The sequence below is a fragment of the Barbus barbus genome (assembly GCF_936440315.1).
Source record: "Barbus barbus genome assembly, chromosome: 4".
Lineage (NCBI taxonomy): Eukaryota > Metazoa > Chordata > Actinopteri > Cypriniformes > Cyprinidae > Barbus > Barbus barbus.
In genome coordinates, this window is record NC_136732.1 from 31,341,348 (window position 1) to 31,360,353 (window position 19,006).

Here is a 19,006-nt window from a genome sequence, read left to right on the forward strand (position 1 = left end):
GAATTTATATTTTATAAGTTGAGTTTACTTATATTTTATAAATTGGTTGTACTTATATTTTATACATTGAGTTTATTAATCCATTCAGTAATTTCAGATTAATTATAATTCATAATTTTAGCTAAACTATTTTGAGTAGAATTTACTCAAATTAATTGTGCAACCAGATCAATTTAATCGTTTAATTTCTACATATTAAAATTAATTTTAATCCAATATTTTTTTAATCTATTGTATCATTCATTAATATTCAGACAAATAAAGCAAACCCAATATTTTCAACTGTAACTTTATTTGTGATCCAAGAGATATTTTTGCTCACTCAAACAAGAATGGCAGTACTGTAACTCAGTAATCTCCCAAACAAGAGTCTCAGTAATGTATCTCAATAGTCACCATTTCTCAAATTGCTTTCTGCAGTAGTATCACCAATTAACATAAAATACATTGAACCATTCTTAACAAAAACAAAACAAATGAACCAGATTAGCTGGAAGACTTTGCAAGAGCACAACATATACAAATAACAAAATACACCATTACTATACAGAACATAAAATACTATAGTACAAGAACTGTCCACAGCTGCAACACAGTGCACACTGAGGACCTGATGCTGAAATTACAAAAAAACTGCAAACAGTTACATTCAAAAAATACTGTAATAGGAAAAAAAATTAAAGACTTACTGAATAAAATGAAACGTGACTTAAATGTCCACTGAAGCTTAAGTTCCTCTGAGAATAATAAAAATAGGTGCAAATGAAACATAACATTTGTGTGGAGCAATGAGGAGGCTGTAACATTCTTACATGAAACTAACAAGAAATGTCATAATTCCATGTTTTACACATGGTTCTCCATCGTTTGAACTTTGACTGGAGCTCTTTTAATGATGTCATCTCATTGCGTCCTCTTCTTATGCAATGCCTCAATTTTAAATGACAACTTTAAATGTTCACACCAGTGGCTATGTATTACAGTCCACCACTCACTTTGCATCTTCTAGGGCTGCATTTTACATCATACTAAATGTTTTCTATCGCCTCCCAAACCAGATTTAAAAATGCAGCTTAGCGGCATTCACATGAGCGGCTGAAGAAATCCTACAGTCCAGCAATGATTTTGTTCTTTAGTCCAAGGACTTTGGGGGAAAGCCTTTCTCCATCCATTTTCAAGAGCACTTTTTGAAAGAATTCATAGGAGTATTTCAGCTCTTTGGGGTAAGCCATGTTCAATACATAGATGACTCCCAGCATCATTGCACATGCTTGGGCTACAGATCCAATGTTGTCCAGAATGATTTCTCCTTCAACATAAATGCCAATGTCATCATGTGCTCCAATTTCTCCACCCTCCTTGTTGATGACATATACGCCCATGGTGGAATTCTGCAGGTCTCTCTGGATGTCATCTCCTTCAATGTCCTGTATATTTGTAGAATATAAGAAAAACATGAATTTATGTAATAGATTTTAATGACCTGAAAATTCTAAATTTCTTTATATTTACAATATATAATTACACTGGTCAGTAAAATAAAGGTTCATGTAAATTAACAAACCACAGATTTTTGTTTTTATGGCATTGTGAAAAATATCAAAACTTTTCTGCAAATGGAGCAGAGACACAGAAGTCAGAATGGATTGAGAGATGGACTAACACATTGTTGGTTTTGGTCTTTTAATTGAACAATAAGAAAAATAATGAATAAAGCCTGCCTTATTGTTTCAAGAACCAAACTGATGGTTTAAAATGTTTTGGCCAATTACTGAACATCTCCAGTCCAGACACAGACAAATGTACATCATCCTGTGACAACATCCATGTTGTTTTACTCTGCAGGATTTAATTTCCTCAACATAAAGTTTGTAAGAGTCTGTTAATAATTATCGTATGTCAGAGTTCTTGAATGCACCAGGGTGTGTTTAGAAAATGGTACCTGCTTTGAAAACTGTGCAGCAAATTGTTGATTTTTATACAAATATTCTGAATCTTATGGCTACTTATATGGTTAAAATTGATGCTTTGGAAAATGGTCAGTGGTAATGTTAAAGGAGAACTCTGGTCAATTTTAACATTGAGCTCATTTTTTTGTAAATTTGGAGTGCTGTCAGTACAGAGAAAAACGACAGAAATCGGTTGCCTACATAGTGTTATCCTCTTTTTAAAATTGGCACCCTGTTGACTTCAATGGGGCAAGTTTTAAACCTGCTTTTAGCCTCTTAACATCCTTGATGTGTCATTACAAATGCCCAGCCATGTGAGTGATTCCTTTCGAGTGAACACGGGTGAATCTGACTGCAGCAGATGTGAAAGATATGAATAAAAGTGATGTTAATGCAGCCAGCGCACATACCTGTATTTATTTCCTGTTTTCGGTCGAAGTCCACAGTAGTCGATTGTCGAGATCACGCGCGTGATCATAGGTAACTAAACCTATGCGCTTGAACTCGACAATCGACTACTGTGGACCAAAAAACAGGTTCTCTGTACTGACAGCACTCCAAATTTACAAAAAAATGAGCTCAATGTTAAAATTGACCGGAGTTCTCCTTTAATGCATTCGTCATCAATGGGCTAAAACATAAAAACACCAGTATGAGCCTATGTAGTGACATGCTTTAGTGGCTAGAGCATTTTTAGTTTTTTGCATTAGTTGATTTAAATAAACAGCAGGCTTCCACACTATAATAGCTCTAGACCCCAAAACACGACAGCATGTAGACTGTGATAGGACTACAGCTGCCATAGTTTTGGTGTCAACACACTGATTTTGTTATGCATCGGGTTTGTTTTGTTGAGTGCCCCTTTAAATTCATTTTCTTCTAACTAGTGGGTTAGTGACATTAGGATCTTAAATTTTATAATACAAGACAGTACATCAGACTGATAAATGCAATTACAATGACTTGCCTTATACTCCCGAATGAGATGTCCATCATCCTCACCAAGGTAGATGCAAAGTGCCTTGAGGACTGCTGCCCTTTTAAGATTGATGTCACTTCTAGCCTGTGTAAAAGGACTAAAACTATTAAAATACAATAAATAAAAAATGTCTTGAAACTGTAGAATAATTCAAACCTGTGGTAGCCTCAAAAATATATACACAATGACTTCATTATACATTTTGTAAATGGACTGCCTTCTTTAGCTAAAGAATGTTAGTGTATTGTGACTTCATTTTCATTAAATATCAGGTCTGAATGTGTAGGGCGATAGGGTGACAGTTCAGTCTGCATGGTAGGTGCAAATGTACCAAAAGGTCTCCGTTTTAAAACAAAAATGTAGTAGTGTGGATGTAGCGTTAGGAACCTTGCCCCTTACAAATAATCAAGGCTGGCACTAGACGGGTATATTTCAGGTTTCTCCACAGTGTATAAGATATTTTCTACTAAAATGTAAAAACATGTTTACCTCTTGCAAGATCGCCAGATGTTTGGCTAGTTTTTGGCCAGAAACACCTCCCTTTTTGTTGAAAATAGATGTCAGCTGGGGAAAATGGCTGTCCAACTGAGCCATGAAGGTTGTTTCAAGTGGGACGGTTGTTATGCGCTGGAATTCAGCATTTATCTATTACACACACAAAAAAACAACAACAGAAGACAAAGAGCACTGAGATCAGCCATTGGTGTAATGATATTTTGTAGCTATTAAATAGATATATTCAAATTTTCTTATATTAGGTGTACAGTGTGTTCTAGCCAGATGTATTGCTATCAATCAAGGGTAATGGCAAGAAATCAAAACTGGACCAGCATCCTGCATCCTTATTTAAACCTTAATAATATTTTTTTATATACAAGGGGACAAAGTGCAATGTAAAAACCCAGGGAGCAAGCATGTGCTTACCTCATCAATGTGAAAAAGTGCAGGCCACCTGGCTTTAAACTCTCCGGCAGCTGGATTGTCCTGCACTACCTCTTTTCTTCTATAGGAGAATGTTTTTGACATCTTCATTCCGCGAATACCTGCCTCTGATTGGCTAGTGTTCGTTGCATTCGTTGGGTAGGTTTGCGCAAGTGGAGTGACAGGCCTTTAAAATGTCACGGTCGGTCGGAGCCAGTCAGCTGCAGAGTAGGGGCGGGTCTACGGGTGTCAAAAGAATACAAAGTTTTAAAGAAACGGTCAATTCAGGCACCCAACGTTACCTAGGCCTGCCATTATGATTATGTAGAAACATAAATTCTTGCCGTCAGTGCACATTAACCACATTTTACCAACATGATTTCACATGTGTATTTTGTCCTAATGTTAATTGACAAGATTAGAAAACATGCTTACAGCCAGTCAGGAATAACGTTAATGTAATGTTAGGCTTGGCCAGTCTAACGTAACATACAAGCCTAGACAGCAAGGAAGGTGCTGGTACAATTAACGTTAATATTCGTAAAACTGTTTTGCTTTTTTTCGGCTTCCACAAACTAATAAATAAGTCAAGACAAACACTGAATTCACCAAGCATTAACTTAAAAGTTAACTTACTAACCTTAGCTACACAACTCACGTGGTTAAGCTAGTCGCTGAAACCTTAGCTAATGTAATTTATATAAAAACACACAAACTTTGCATTAGCTAAACACATTTTTTTTCTATAAAACGTTTAAAAGTGTAAACAGAACCCTGTTTAAATAACAAATATAACACACCAATGATTATATATTGCTTACTTACCGAAAATGCAGAGCTGGATGCAGCATTCAAACGAGTGCATAACGTTCAATCCCCCCACTTTGGCGCCTTCAGAAAAAAAATGAGTCTGCACATGCGCAGACCGGACAGTATATGGAAATTAAATGAAACGTATTTTTTTCTAATTACTTTTAATTGAATGAAATTAACTTGTTTTAAACAAGGGCAGTGAATTTGAAAATTAATAATAAAAAATATGTAGGATTAAATAACACATTAAAATCAGTGAAATTAACCAGATAAAAACATGTAACATTTACAAGGGGTCAGAATCATTTTTTTCAGTGTGTCTATATTTAAGAAATTTGGTGCATCATAGTTTTTTGTTTGTTTCTGACAGTGTTGAGGCATTTTCAGGAGTTTGCACCCAAACATTGTGAACACATCGAAACATGAAGAACAGATTAATCCAAAATAGTTTCTTAATACGTGAACTTTTTCAGTTTTGCCACCAGTTTTTCTTAGTACTCCAGATGCAGTGAGAATGAATCATCAGCGGGCTTTATTGGACTTTAAGTAAACAAAAGTAAAGAGCTCCACTTCACCCTTCTTTTAATTTCAGTGTAGGTGTACAAGCATTAAAGTTCAACTACTGAGAAAAGTATGAAGTACCATTGCAATTAATGGTTGCAGCTCACAATTTCCATTGTCAATTTTGTATTTGTTAATGAACTATTCACAGTTTGCAAGGTGACAGCTGTAATCACCATATTTACATCAGCAACACAATGTAGATGCATGGCACAATCTTAACACCCATCTGTCTGAAATGTATTGGGTTTGTTCTTCCTGTGTGGAATGGCTGACAGATAACTACTGCCTAGTCCTCTGTAATTTACAGACATTAACCACATTCACAAGGGCCAGGCAGTGGCAGTACAAACCGCTTTAAGCAACTCCTTAATTTACTTCAATTTACTTCATTGCATGTCTAACATGAATATTTGTATATAAAAGATTCATTTAAAAGAGAAATACATTTGCATTTCAATATATCTTTTGAAACATGTTGACAGATATTTAAATATTTGAAGTTGACAGACATATGATATTTCTTTTTCGGGAATTAACATTATGCAAAGCTAATTCCATGTGCATTTACCATCCAGCAAAATTTAAAATACATGTGGGAGGTTTTTCAAAAAGGCACCTGAGTAACAGTTTATTTTCCTGCAGTGTTAGTATATCCCAAGGGATTAAAAGGAAAAGGAAAATTTGACTCACACTCAGGCTTCTTCATCAGAACAAAGATGTGATTTTAAAAACACTACAATAATCCACAAGTAATCATTATTACTCCAGTTCATTAATTATCGTCTTGTGAAGTGTTTGCAATAATACACAAATCCATCAATAAAGGTCCATACACTACACGGCTTTTAAAAAATCGATTTGAAAACACTGGCCATCATACAGTCAGAGAGGATAAACTAAATGACTGAGGATCATAAGCCGTCTTTCCTCTGTCTCCGACATTTGGATACATTTGGATCCGACATTTTTAAATTCAGACTTTGATTGGATTCAGTCGGAGGATATAACATGTTTGATATGCCGAAATAAATATGGCTAAAATATGAGTCCTCTATTCATAATATAGTTTTCTCCAGTGAGTTGTTTTGTCTGAATCTGGAGAGAAATTAGTGCAGATCACTGTTTATAAGTGAAACTGTTTTGTGATGTTTTTATCAACTGTTTGGGCTGTTATTCTGACGGCACCCATTCACTGAGGAGGACCAATTGGTTAGCAAGTGAGGTAATGCTAAAATTAAATAAGTCATTAACAAGTAATTCAGAATTTTGAAATATGTGGATGCATTTTTGTATCTTGCATGGAAAATCTTTTAAGCAAAGCTCAGTGTGTTCTGGAGATATTAGCTTTATTCTGTAGCTCTGGACCTTCTGGGAATAATGAAGCTAATCAGAGTACAGTTGGAAGGAGAGGATTTGCGATGTAGTGGCATGCGTATTAATATGAAATGCATATGAATGAGGTTACTTTTGTTTTGACTCTAAATGTTTTTTGTTGTGTTGTTAATTTTCCACTTCAGTAAATAGTGGAGCTGATGAAAAATGCATTAGTATTACACCTTTGCCATCCAGTTTACTTTGTATTTAGTCAAAAGGAAAATATAAGATTAAGAGACCTTTTCGGCTTGAGTTGACTTGAGGCCTGTTGAGGTTGCAGTTGTGATGCTGTGTTTTCGTATTTTGTCCTGTCCACCAGTGTGGACAGTTTTTTAAAATGATTCGGACTGATGCTTAGCTGAAATCAATCAGGGCGGCTGGTGGAGAGGACAGGGAGCACATTCTTGGCCTCTGTTTAAGGTGCCCGCAGTGTTTCAATGAGGGTGCAATCAACCTTCATTAGGAATCCCATCCATTCTTTCTAATTGTGATTTGTTTTTTGTTTTTGTGTTTGACCCAATGACAAGAAAAAGTCAGCATATTAGTGGCCATACTGATGTCTAGCAAATGTGTACAAGGAAGTTCATGTCTATATACAGGTCCTTTTCAAAAAATTAGCATATTGTGATAAAGTTCATTATTTTCTGTAATGTACTGATAAACATTAGACTTTCATATATTTTAGATTCATTACAACACAACTGAAGTAGTTCAAGCCTTTTATTGTTTTAATATTGATGATTTTGGCATACAGCTCATGAAAACCCAAAATTCCTATCTCAAAAAATTAGCATATCATGAAAAGGTTCTGTAAACGAGCTATTAACCTAATCATCTGAATCAACTAATTAACTCTAAACACCTGCAAAAGATTCCTGAGGCTTTTAAAAACTCCCAGCCTGGTTCATTACTCAAAACCGCAATCATGGGTAAGACTGCCGACCTGACTGCTGTCCAGAAGGCCATCATTGACACCTTCAAGCAAGAGGGTAAGACACAGAAAGACATTTCTGAACGAATAGGCTGTTCCCAGAGTGCTGTATCGAGGCACCTCAGTGGGAAGTCTGTGGGAAGGAAAAGGTGTGGCAGAAAACGCAGCACAACGAGAAGAGGTGACCGGACCCTGAGGAAGATTGTGGAGAAGGACCGATTCCAGACCTTGGGGGACCTGCGGAAGCAGTGGACTGAGTCTGGAGTAGAAACATCCAGAGCCACCGTGTACAGGCGTGTGCAGGAAATGGGCTACAGGTGCCGCATTCCCCAGGTCAAGCCACTTTTGAACCAGAAACAGCGGCAGAAGCGCCTGACCTGGGCTACAGAGAAGCAGCACTGGACTGTTGCTCAGTGGTCCAAAGTACTTTTTTCGGATGAAAGCAAATTTTGATGTCATTCGGAAATCAAGGTGCCAGTGTCTGGAGGAAGACTGGGGAGAGGGAAATGCCAAAATGCCTGAAGTCCAGTGTCAAGTACCCACAGTCAGTGATGCTGGTGTTGGTCCACTGTGTTTTATCAAGGGCAGGGTCAATGCAGCTAGCTATCAGGAGATTTTGGAGCACTTCATGCTTCCATCTGCTGAAAAGCTTTATGGAGATGAAGATTTCATTTTTCAGCACGACCTGGCACCTGCTCACAGTGCCAAAACCACTGGTAAATGGTTTACTGACCATGGTATTACTGTGCTCAATTGGCCTGCCAACTCTCCTGACCTGAACCCCTTAGAGAATCTGTGGGATATTGTGAAGAGAAAGTTGAGAGACGCAAGACCCAACACTCTGGATGAGCTTAAGGCCGCTATCGAAGCATCCTGGGCCTCCATAACACCTCAGCAGTGCCACAGGCTGATTGCCTCCATGCCACGCCGCATTGAAGCAGTCATTTCTGCAAAAGGATTCCCGACCAAGTATTGAGTGCATAACTGAACATAATTATTTGAAGGTTGACTTTTGTTGTATTAAAAACACTTTTCTTTTATTGGTCGGATGAAATATGCTAATTTTTTGAGATAGGAATTTTGGGTTTTCATGAGCTGTATGCCAAAATCATCAATATTAAAACAATAAAAGGCTTGAACTACTTCAGTTGTGTTGTAACGAATCTAAAATATATGAAAGTCTAATGTTTATCAGTACATTACAGAAAATAATGAACTTTATCACAATATGCTAATTTTTTGAAAAGGACCTGTATTTAATAGGAAATACAGTAAAAACAAAACAATTATTACAGTTTAAAACATTGGTCTCAAACTCAATTCCTGGAGGGCCACAGCTACAACCTTAACCAAACACACCTGATCCAGCTAAGCAAGGTCTTCAGGATTACTAGGAACTTCCAAGCAGGTGTGATTTGGAGCTGGTTGGAGATGTGGCCCTCCAGGAATTGAGTTCGAGACCACTGGTTTAAAATGTTCTCTATTTTAATATATTTTAAAATGCTATTTATTCATATGATAGCAAAGCTGGATTTTCAGCATCATTACTCCAGTAATTAAATTAACATTAACATAAATTAACATTTGCTGCTATTGTAACAGAATTTAAAAAAAAAAAAAGAATTATATATATATTTATTAGGTACACCTTGCTAGTACCGGGTTGGACCCCCTTTTGCCTTCAGAACTGCCTTAATTCTTCGTGGCATAGATTCAACAAGGTGTTGGAAACATTCCTCAGAGATTTTGGTCCATATTGACATGATAGCATCACGTAGTTTCTGCAGATTTGTCGGCTGCACATCCATGATGCGAATCTCACGTTCCACCACATCCCAAAGGTGCTCATTGGATTGAGATCTGGTGACTGAGGAGGCCATTTGAGCAAAGTGAACTCATTGTCATGTTCAAGAAACCAGTCTGAGATGATTTGAGCTTTGTGACATGGTGTATTATCCTGCTGGAAGTAGCCATCAGAAGATGGATACACTGTAATTATAAAGGGATGGACATGGTCAGCAACAATACTCAGGTAGGCTGTGGCGTTTAAACGATGCTCAATTGGTACTAAGGGGCCCAAAGTGTACCAACAAAATATCCCCCACACCATTACACCACCACCACCGGCCTGAACCACTGAGACAAGACAGGATGGATCCATGCTTTTATGTTCTTTATGCCAAATTCTGACCCTACCATCTGAATGTCGCAGCAGAAATCGAGACTCATCAGACCAGGCAATGTTTTTCCAATGTTCTACTGACTAATTTTGGGGAGCCTGTGCGAATTGTAGCCTCCGTTTCCTGTTCTTAGCTGACAGGAGCAGCACACGGTGTGGTCTTCTGCTGCTGTAGCCCATCTGCTTCAGGGTTCGACGTGTTGTGCGTTCAGAGATGGTATTCTGCATACCTTGGTTGTAATGAGTGGTTATTTGAGTTACTGTTGTCTTTCGTGGGAGGTCATGGCCTAATGGTTAGCGAGTCGGACTCGTAATCCAAAGGTTGCGAGTTTGAGTCTCGGGCCGGCAGGGATTGTAGGTGGAGGGAGTGAATGTACAGCACCAATACCCTCTCCACCCTCAATACCACGACTGAGGTGCCCTTGAGCAAGGCACCGAACCCACAACTGCTCCCCGGGCGCCGCAGCAAAAATGGCTGCCCACTGCTTTGGGTGTGTGTTCACGGTGTGTGTGTGCACTTTGGATGGGTTAATTGCAAAGCACAAATTCCGAGTATGGGTCACCATACTTGGCTGTATGTCACTTCACTTCACAATCATCTCTAACCAGTCTGCCCATTCTCCTCTGATATCAACAAGGCATTTTCATCCGCACAACTGCCGCTTACTGGATATTTTCTCTTTTTCTGACCTCTGTGAATTCCTAGAGATGGTTGTGCGTGAAAATCCCAGTAGATCAGCAGTTTTTGAAAAGCTCAGACCAGCCCGTCTGGCACCAACAACCATTCCACGTTCAAAGTCACTTAAATCCCCTTTCTTCCCCATTCTGATGCTCGGTTTGAACTTCAGCAAGTCGTCTTCACCACATCTAGATGCATTGAGTTGCTGCCATGTGATTGGCTGATTGAAAAGGTGTACCTTATAAAGTGGCCGGTGAGTGTATAATTCTAAATAGATTTGGCATTTCTGGCTCTTGAATTGTTCATTATAAAGCATATAAAAGAAGCCAAACTTGCATATCCGTTAATGAATAAAACAATGAATTGCTTGCGAACAGCAAAATTCCAGGACCTTGCAGTGACTCTGAATATTTTTCAGGAGAACTAGAAGACTTGCTGATGAGGCTTCACATGTGATGTTTGTTTTTGCAGTTCTCATTATCTCCAGGGTGGTGGTGGATTTTTTTATTTTTTGGCCCATCTAATTACAGCGAAAACTCACAAAGATCAGAGAATCACACTGGGAGAATTTCCATTTTAGAGGGCCTTTAATAATTCACTTCAAAATATGATCTCAAAATTATATATGACTCTTATGTACACAAGCTCACACAATCGAGGGGTTGCTGTGTCCTCTAGTAAGACATTTTTTACACAAATAAGTGTTGGCTGCAGTGTCTTCTGTATTAAGTGTTTTCTTGAGTTATTAGCTGTAGTGGTGGTGAATATTACTCTGAAGTTCTCAATTAGAAAAGCAGGTGTTGATTTAATAGACCACTGACAGGGAAATTGGTGCAATGAGGCATAGATGATATATACGAGCCTTAAAATATCATTCACTGGAAGTTTTACCAACTATCACATGCAGCAATAACCCTGTAACCTAAAGGTTCAGCCTTTCAAAATATTTATTTTTAGTGTCGTTCTGTACCTGCTTGAGTAGATCTGATTTGAGACTACCAACCTGTATTCTAATCAAGTAATAAAAAAACTAATTTTCTTAATGAGGTAACCTATTTTACAGGCGCACAGTTAGAATCTGTGATGCAAACCTAGTATTTCTATTTTTAGTGAAGGACAGTAAGTTAACTCAGAAAATCTATGAAAACTCTCGTAACTTTCATTCAGACGGAATCATGAAGGCAAAATTGCTTAAAGGGATACTTCATTGAAAAATTACATTTCCTCACCCTCATAGTTCCAAATCTGTATAACTTTCTCTCGTCTGTAGAACACAAAAATAATATATATTTTTTTAATGTACTGGTTGCTACTTTTTCAAGCTATTGCAATGAACAAAGGACACAGAAAATAAGCATAAAAGAGGCCCATATGAGTCACATGATGGTTTCATGTGAGAAACGGACCAAAATTTTATTTATTTTTAGTCTGAAGAACTGTTATTTTGTACATTGAAAACGACAGCCTACTTTCTTGTGTAACAATGGGCCTCATTCATGAAACATGAGCAGAACGGATTTCTGCCTAAATCGTTCGTAAAACCATTCTTACATAAATTGCTGCATTAAGTAGAATGCAACAATTCACGCAAGAGCAATTTTGCAAGCGATTTTCACCGAAAAATTCATTTTGCTCATGTTTCATGAATGAAACCTATTGAGTGTGGCACCTTTTGTGTTGAGCAACTTTTTAGACAGCCTTGTTTCAGAATTCAACTCACGCTCTCTGCCTTCAAAAGCACTTCGGCAGCGCTCCGTTAGAAATACCAGGGGAGAACACACAGGCAAGAACATTATTCTGTATTGCAGAGATCAGCCGAGTCCCTGACTCCAACTCTTAATGTGTTTGGGTCAGTTACGTGTAAGAAAAGTGTACAAAGTTCTTAGAAACATACTCTTTGTACTCTTGTAGGTTGGTCTCATATGGTTGGTTTAAAACTTTTATGCCATTTTTAGGAAAAGTTTCAAATGAATGGCTCATTTGGTGTAAGTTAACCATCAAGCAAAAGCTGCAATAAGATGTTTTTTTTTTTTTTTTTTGGTAACACTTTATTCGATAGTCCACTTTAGACATTCTGCTAACAGTAAGTAACTTTGCAACTACATGTCAACTAGCAGTCATTAGAGTATTAGTAGACTATCTATTTAATATCTTCTAACACTTTATTTTGATGGGTCCACAACATACAACATACTATGATAAACTTTCCAAGTCTATGTCAACTTATTCTACTAACCCTAAACCTACCCTACATGAGAATTAGTAGACAAGTAGTTGCAAATTAATGAGAATTAGTTGACATGTAGTTACAAAGTTACTTATAGTAAGTAGAATGTCTAAAGTAGACTATCGACTATTTTTTTTTTTAACATCACTGAATACTGAACATTGTTCACCTCCTTTTTGTGGAAACAATATTACATTTTTGCAGGATTCTTTGATGAATAAAAGTTAAAAAGAACAGCATTTAAGTCTGGCTTTTAAAAAATGCATGCTTGCTTGAAAGTATTGCTTTATTAAATAAATAAATAAATAAATACAGTAAAATACAGTTTCAATAGTAGTGAATTAAAAAATGTAAAGGTTTCCCATATTGGTTGCACAAATGTTGCATTCTGCATTGTATAGCATAGCATAGCATAGCATTGCATAAAATAAAAATATCATATATTAATAAGCAATGACACATTTTTGCCCCCCCCCCCCCCCCCAAAAAAAAAAATATTTTTAAAACTTTTTAAGAACATGATCACTATTATAAGAATATATATATTCATATATATATATATATTAAAATATAACATTATTTTTTCCCAGTATCAGGGCAGTTTTATCCTAGTGACTTTTTGGCATTATGGCCCCATAAAAAAAGAGAAATTAGAGAAATAGGGAACATGTTCATAATTTAGCTTTTTTAATGTATTTTGGAATACATTAAATTCCATCCGCTTGTTTACTAACCATAATGTGTTTACCACCCATAGAATAATGAAAGTAAGTGTTTCATGTGAGAATGTTACTCATTCCGTTGCTGCTTTAGAAATCAAGCCTCTGTAGGTAAATAAAGAGACCAGACACATAAAATTATTATTATAATTATAGGCACTAAAGCATCACATCTGACACCAAACAACATGAAAGGTGAATGACGTGCAGGACACACTCGTGAGCGCCAGAATCCCTTCAGCTAGCAGTCGTTCTTTCCCAGTGCGCTGCCAAACAATGAAACAGCTGTTGCACTGATATGATCCCAGCTTCAGGAATAGCAAATCAGATTAGCTTGAATTCAGTCAGGGTTTAAGCAGCAGAATACTTTAGAAATGGGATCACAGTTGTGAGAGAACAGCAGCATGGGTTCTGTGTCTAGCATAATATGAGGGGAGCGAGTACAGGGAAAACACAATGAAATTTGCTGAGCTGAGCGAAAGGTTTTGAAGCACCGTTCAATGCTAATTACAGCATCTGCCAGGTATAATTCAAAGCCTGGAGTCACAGTATCGTTAAAAACTGATACTATCTCACCTAATATCAGCCTTTGCCACAGCACAGCGCTGATCTGCTATTATTACATGTGTATTGCATGATCTATATGAGAGTTATGAAAGGCCAATAGCAAAAAGACAATATCAAATTCTGGCATGAATGCTTGTGTTGCTTCATGTAAGATGATCAAATAACTTTTTTCCCCTATTGATCAGTTGTTTTTTTGCTTCAGGCATGCTGCTTGCTTTGCCAGTTGGTCTGATCTGATGCAGTTTTCATTCTCTCATGCAATTGAAACATGAAGTACTATAGTGTAATAATTATCTTAGGAATATGAATGTGTAAATTTAAAGACATGTAGCTTCAGAATGCAAGATGAAGTCACAATTACCCTCCTTTGAGTTTGCTCTCTACCATTCATATTGCTGGAGGATAGTGATATACAAATGGCTCATTACTATTTAATGGATCCATATGAGGTGTGATATGTGAGCAGATTGAGATGCACATGAGCTTCTACATATAGAGGTACGGTTTGCACTTGGGACCATCTCTGTCCTTGTGTTGGACTTAGCATTGAAATACTGTATAATGCATAATTCATGCTGATAGTCTGCTTGCGTCATAAGAGTTTGAAGACCCAAATTCCAGCCCAGCTGTTGTTCCTTCAGGCCATGCAGGAGCACAAAAACAACCATATTCATCTTTCTGCAGCATGTCATGGCCATGGATGTTGTTTATCCATGATGTATTTTGTTGAAAATAATCTTGCTTGTTGTCAGACACCAAGCAAGCACAAAATATTCACGGCAAATCCTGTATTCACTTTTGTCACACAATCAACCATTTGGAAATTTCTCCCAATGAAAACTATTGGCTGAAATATGAGAGGGAAATAGCAAATGAGATTAGCAAATTGAGCATAATAACTACAATTTTTTGTGCTAAAAAATATTTCCAAATGACACAACCACATGTTGCATAAGCAAATTGATGTTAGAACACACAGATTAATGGACTGCCCATGTAATTGATTTTTACAAAGCCTACTAATATTAAGATTTTGATTTAGCTTTTATTTTTTATATTTTTTACTTTTAATTTTAGATTAAGTTTTAGTAATTTTATTATGTGATTTTGTCATTTTTATTTGTTTTCTATGTACCTTTAAAGTATTTTAATATCAGTTGTATTTATTTTGGTATTTACTTAAACTTAAACTTATTTGTGGCCCTGGAGCACAAAAGCAGTCATAAGTAGCATGGATATAACATAAACAATAGCCAACAATACATTGTATGGGTCAAAATGATCGATTTTTCTTTTATGCCAAAAATCATTAGGAAATTAAGTAAAGGTCATGTTCCACATAGATATTTTGTGAATTTCATACTGTAAATATATAAAAACTGATTTTTTCATTAGTAATATGCATTGCTAAGAGCTTCATTTAGACAATTTTAAAAGCTTATTTATATCTCAATTTAAAAAAAGACCCTTATGACTGGTTTTGTGGTCCTGGTTTCACATTTTATTTCAGTTAGTTGCCAAGAAAACTTTTATCATTTGCATTTAAATGTAAGTTTTTCATATTTATATTTAAATTTATTTAGTTTCTATTCGAAGAACTAAAAACTAATTTGAATAGTTTTAGTTAACGATAACAACACTGCAGACTGCAGCTGAAACTTCTAGCTTATTAAAGTATGTGTTGAGAATTGCTTGAGAATTGTGAAATTAACCAATTGCTTGAACAAACACAGTGCATCTCAACGGGAAAAGTAGAGATGTAGTTAGCTATAATGCTCACATTAATAGGCTTTGCATTCAGTATCACTGCCCTCTGTTCAGTTGCTGAAGCCTTTGAGCAACACTGCTTCTGTGATTTGTTATTTATTTATAAATAATATACTATTATTTATATTTAATATTATTTGATATCGCGTTTGGTCTTGTTCTGTCTCCGTATCTTGTCAGTGTCTGCGCTCGCTTGGCCATTTGTTGTGAAAAAATAAGTGTGTCCAGCTAAGTTCAATTAATATTTTGTTAGATAGGTATAAAAAAAGCTTAGTTTACAGCGGCAGCGGTCGTGTGAAGTCCTCCTCATGTGATGACCGAAGAGTGTAAAGACCATCGACTCCATACCGTGTGACTCCACCGGGCTGGGAGACCGGCAAAGGATATTATTATCACTTTTGATTTCTCCTCTTTTCTACTACTTGTTTCAGTTTTTATAACCATTTCTTACTATGTGTAAGTAAGTTGCTGTTTTTAGCATGTGTGTTTGGTAGTGTTATTTCTTAGGATTACTGATAAACTATACTGTCGTGATTTGTATTTGTTATCTATTTCAATTTTAGTTAAATTATGTCTGAATTTATTATGTCTGTATAGGTCTTTTATTTAGTTTTATTTAATTTGAGTTATTTTAATTCTTCAACAAACTAAATGGAAATGAAATTATATATATATATATATATATATATATATATATTGAATTTATAAATGTATGTTTGTGTGGTTGTACATATATATATATATTTTTTTTTTGGTGTTTGGCTTAGTGTTATGTTCGAATCATTATTATACTCATACCTTTTGTTCTTTAATATTTTGAATTGTTTTTAGCTTTATTTTTTAGTTTTTCATTTAAATGTTAAGTTTTGTTGCATGCATTTGTCATTTTTATTTAATTTCTTTATTTTTAAAATGTGTATAGGTAGTATTTATAAAGTTTTAGCTTTTAGTATTGGATCTGTTTTTAGTTGTTTTAATACTACAGTTGATTGCTTCTGTTGTCCTCATTTGTAAGTCGTTTTGGATAAAAGCGTCTGCTAAATGACTACATAATGATAAATAATTTACACTGAACAAAGTAAGAGTAAATTGTGGTAACCGCTCTTGGCTGGTGGCTGAAGGTGCTGTTTACTGTTATTTTTTGAACCTGAACCTCAGTTCAGATTTCAAAATGGTACCTAAACAAGTGAATAGTCAGAGCAAAGTGACTGTGCACAGCTGTGTTTGGTGTAGTGTGTCGGGCAAAGTAAGAACACTGAATAAAAGGTGGGCGATAAATGCTTGCAATGGGACTATTGGGATGTATTGAATGTGACTGATGACTGTAATGGTGAACAATGGTGGCTGTGGAGTTAATGTCCATTAAACGAATGAGATTTAGGTGATCGGGTCATCGTATTACTTGTATTATGGTTTGCCAACCATGGCATGATTAAGTAATTCATGATTTTCAGCAGAAAAAGAGGTTTGGTTTATTGCAGCTGGTAGGGACTTCTCTTTCTTCAGTTGCAATTTAAAATATTAACTTTAAATAAGACTGACATTTTCTAACTTAAATGGGCAAAAGTGGTGCAACTGTTTAGTGAGTTTGAGCCAGCAGTTGTGAAAAGACATTGAAATATGAGTCAACACACTGACTACTGTATTGGTGCATAGGAGACAATGCAATATTCTTCACAAAGAAATATAGAGCTGCTTGAGTCTTGGCACACTGTCAGGTTTGATTCAGGTGTGGAGGAAAAAGTCTGTCACATCTTATCAGCACAGACAGTCTCAGATATACATTGAATTGAAAGGTGCAGACTGCTGGATCTTTTCTGAGTAATATACACTACAGAGATAAAAATGAAAAATGAGAGCTCATCCATTATAGATATATATATTTTTTTTGCACAGCTGATATTTTATTTTTATTTATTTTTATTTACTTTAGATTTAAGCCATTACAAATGTACACATTTAAGCAATTTTTTAATTGGCGTTAAACTTCTATTTTAATTTCTAATTAATTATGTTGAAATTCATGGTCAGATAATTTTAAACTCAATGTTTATGTCTTTTTTCCTCAACAACATTGAACTGATTACGGTAATTTGTGTCAGAATGGTTTTATGAACTACTTAATTGTCACACACTGTCACACACACATTGCAATAACCTAGAAAGAACATCAAGTACATATTAGATTTTCAGGCTGTTTGAAACTGACACCAAGGCAGATGGAAGGTAGTTTAGCTGTACTTGGTCTCACCCCATCCTTATTATTAATTAGCTTAGGGCATGTGCTAATTGCTTGCTGTGAAATGGTAGTACCACATGTGGACGCTCAGAGGCAGTCATTGTGTGTCCTTTTGTCACAAGCTATGCTTGTTAATTGAGGGTTGTACAGTGTTGCCAGAATTATTAGAATGAGCTCAGAGCCTTTCCTTAGTAAATGAGGGCCAATACTTCACCGGGTCAAATCCCAGATGACTGTTTATAACATTGCAGCATCAAAACTAGAGAGTTCTAAGAACCTATCACCAAATAACTTTTAATCTCTGTTGTTGTTTTTAGATAACCATCTACACTAAAAATTATTTTGATGCTTTAAAGCATCTGAAGAGCCTACAATGTAAATAAAGATTTTTAAAAAGCCTTTTAAGAACCAAAGTCAACTAAAGAACCCTTTACAGAAAAATGATTATTGATCAGAAGATGAACTTAAGGTGTAGCAAAGAACAACCGAAGAGCTTTTATTTTTAAGAGTTTGCATTAGCACAAGCCTCTCTTCTTGGCTTACTTGACTCTCACCATTACAATCAACAGCACTCTAAACCTTTTCGCCTCTCACATATGCATGCTGCTGTAACCCATTTCTATGACATGCATTTATATGCTTATGAGAAGAGTGTGCTGATGTAAAACATGTTTAAAAATGTGGAATTATATCCCAGAGAACAACAGTGAATCAGAAAAGGGCATTTATGTCATTTTACATAGTTATCATGCTAGTTTGGTGCATTTTAAAACTGGGGGAAAAGGCATTTTTGTTTTTCCCTTGAAAATTTTTAATATTAGAATACATAACAATAAATATTCCCAAACAGATTTCATTAATTAACTGAAAGCTAACCCCACCCCCCACCCCCCCCCCCCCCCCCTTATTACATCATATCACTTAGTCACTTGTTTTAGTTAGAAATAAAATTGCAGGACATAATAAACAGATTTAGAAAGTTTCACAGTTAAAATGATAATTCACCCCAAAATTTAAAGGCTTTCGATATAAGCCAAGAAGAGACTGGTTTTCCTTAGCTCCTGTAAACAAAACTTGGTTCTCACGAGACTAGCATAT

At 36.0% G+C, this 19,006-nt stretch overlaps 1 protein-coding gene across 1 annotated transcript; it reads right to left on the reverse strand.

Moving 5' to 3' along the window:
* Positions 1 to 279: 279 nt before the first annotated feature.
* On the reverse strand, positions 280 to 3,955 carry LOC306866228 (uncharacterized protein). Its single transcript, XM_079411332.1, has 4 exons — positions 3,853 to 3,955; positions 3,418 to 3,573; positions 2,917 to 3,012; positions 280 to 1,427 (listed from the first exon to the last, which is right to left on the reverse strand). The coding sequence occupies exons 1-4, from the start codon at positions 3,952 to 3,954 to the stop codon at positions 1,107 to 1,109; spliced, it is 675 nt and encodes a 224-aa protein (XP_079267458.1). The 5' UTR covers position 3,955; the 3' UTR covers positions 280 to 1,106.
* Between the last annotated feature and the right edge of the window lie 15,051 nt (positions 3,956 to 19,006).

Bases quoted from the DNA above. Each gene is read 5' to 3' on its own strand.
- LOC306866228 (XM_079411332.1), bottom strand. From the start codon at position 3,954: ATGTCAAAAACATTCTCCTATAGAAGAAAAGAGGTAGTGCAGGACAAT. The intron at 3,574-3,852 runs GTAAGCACATGC...TGTGTGTAATAG, and splicing joins CACTTTTTCACATTGATGAG to ATAAATGCTGAATTCCAGCG. The intron at 1,428-2,916 runs GCAAGTCATTGT...ACAAATATACAG, and splicing joins ATCTCATTCGGGAGTATAAG to GACATTGAAGGAGATGACAT.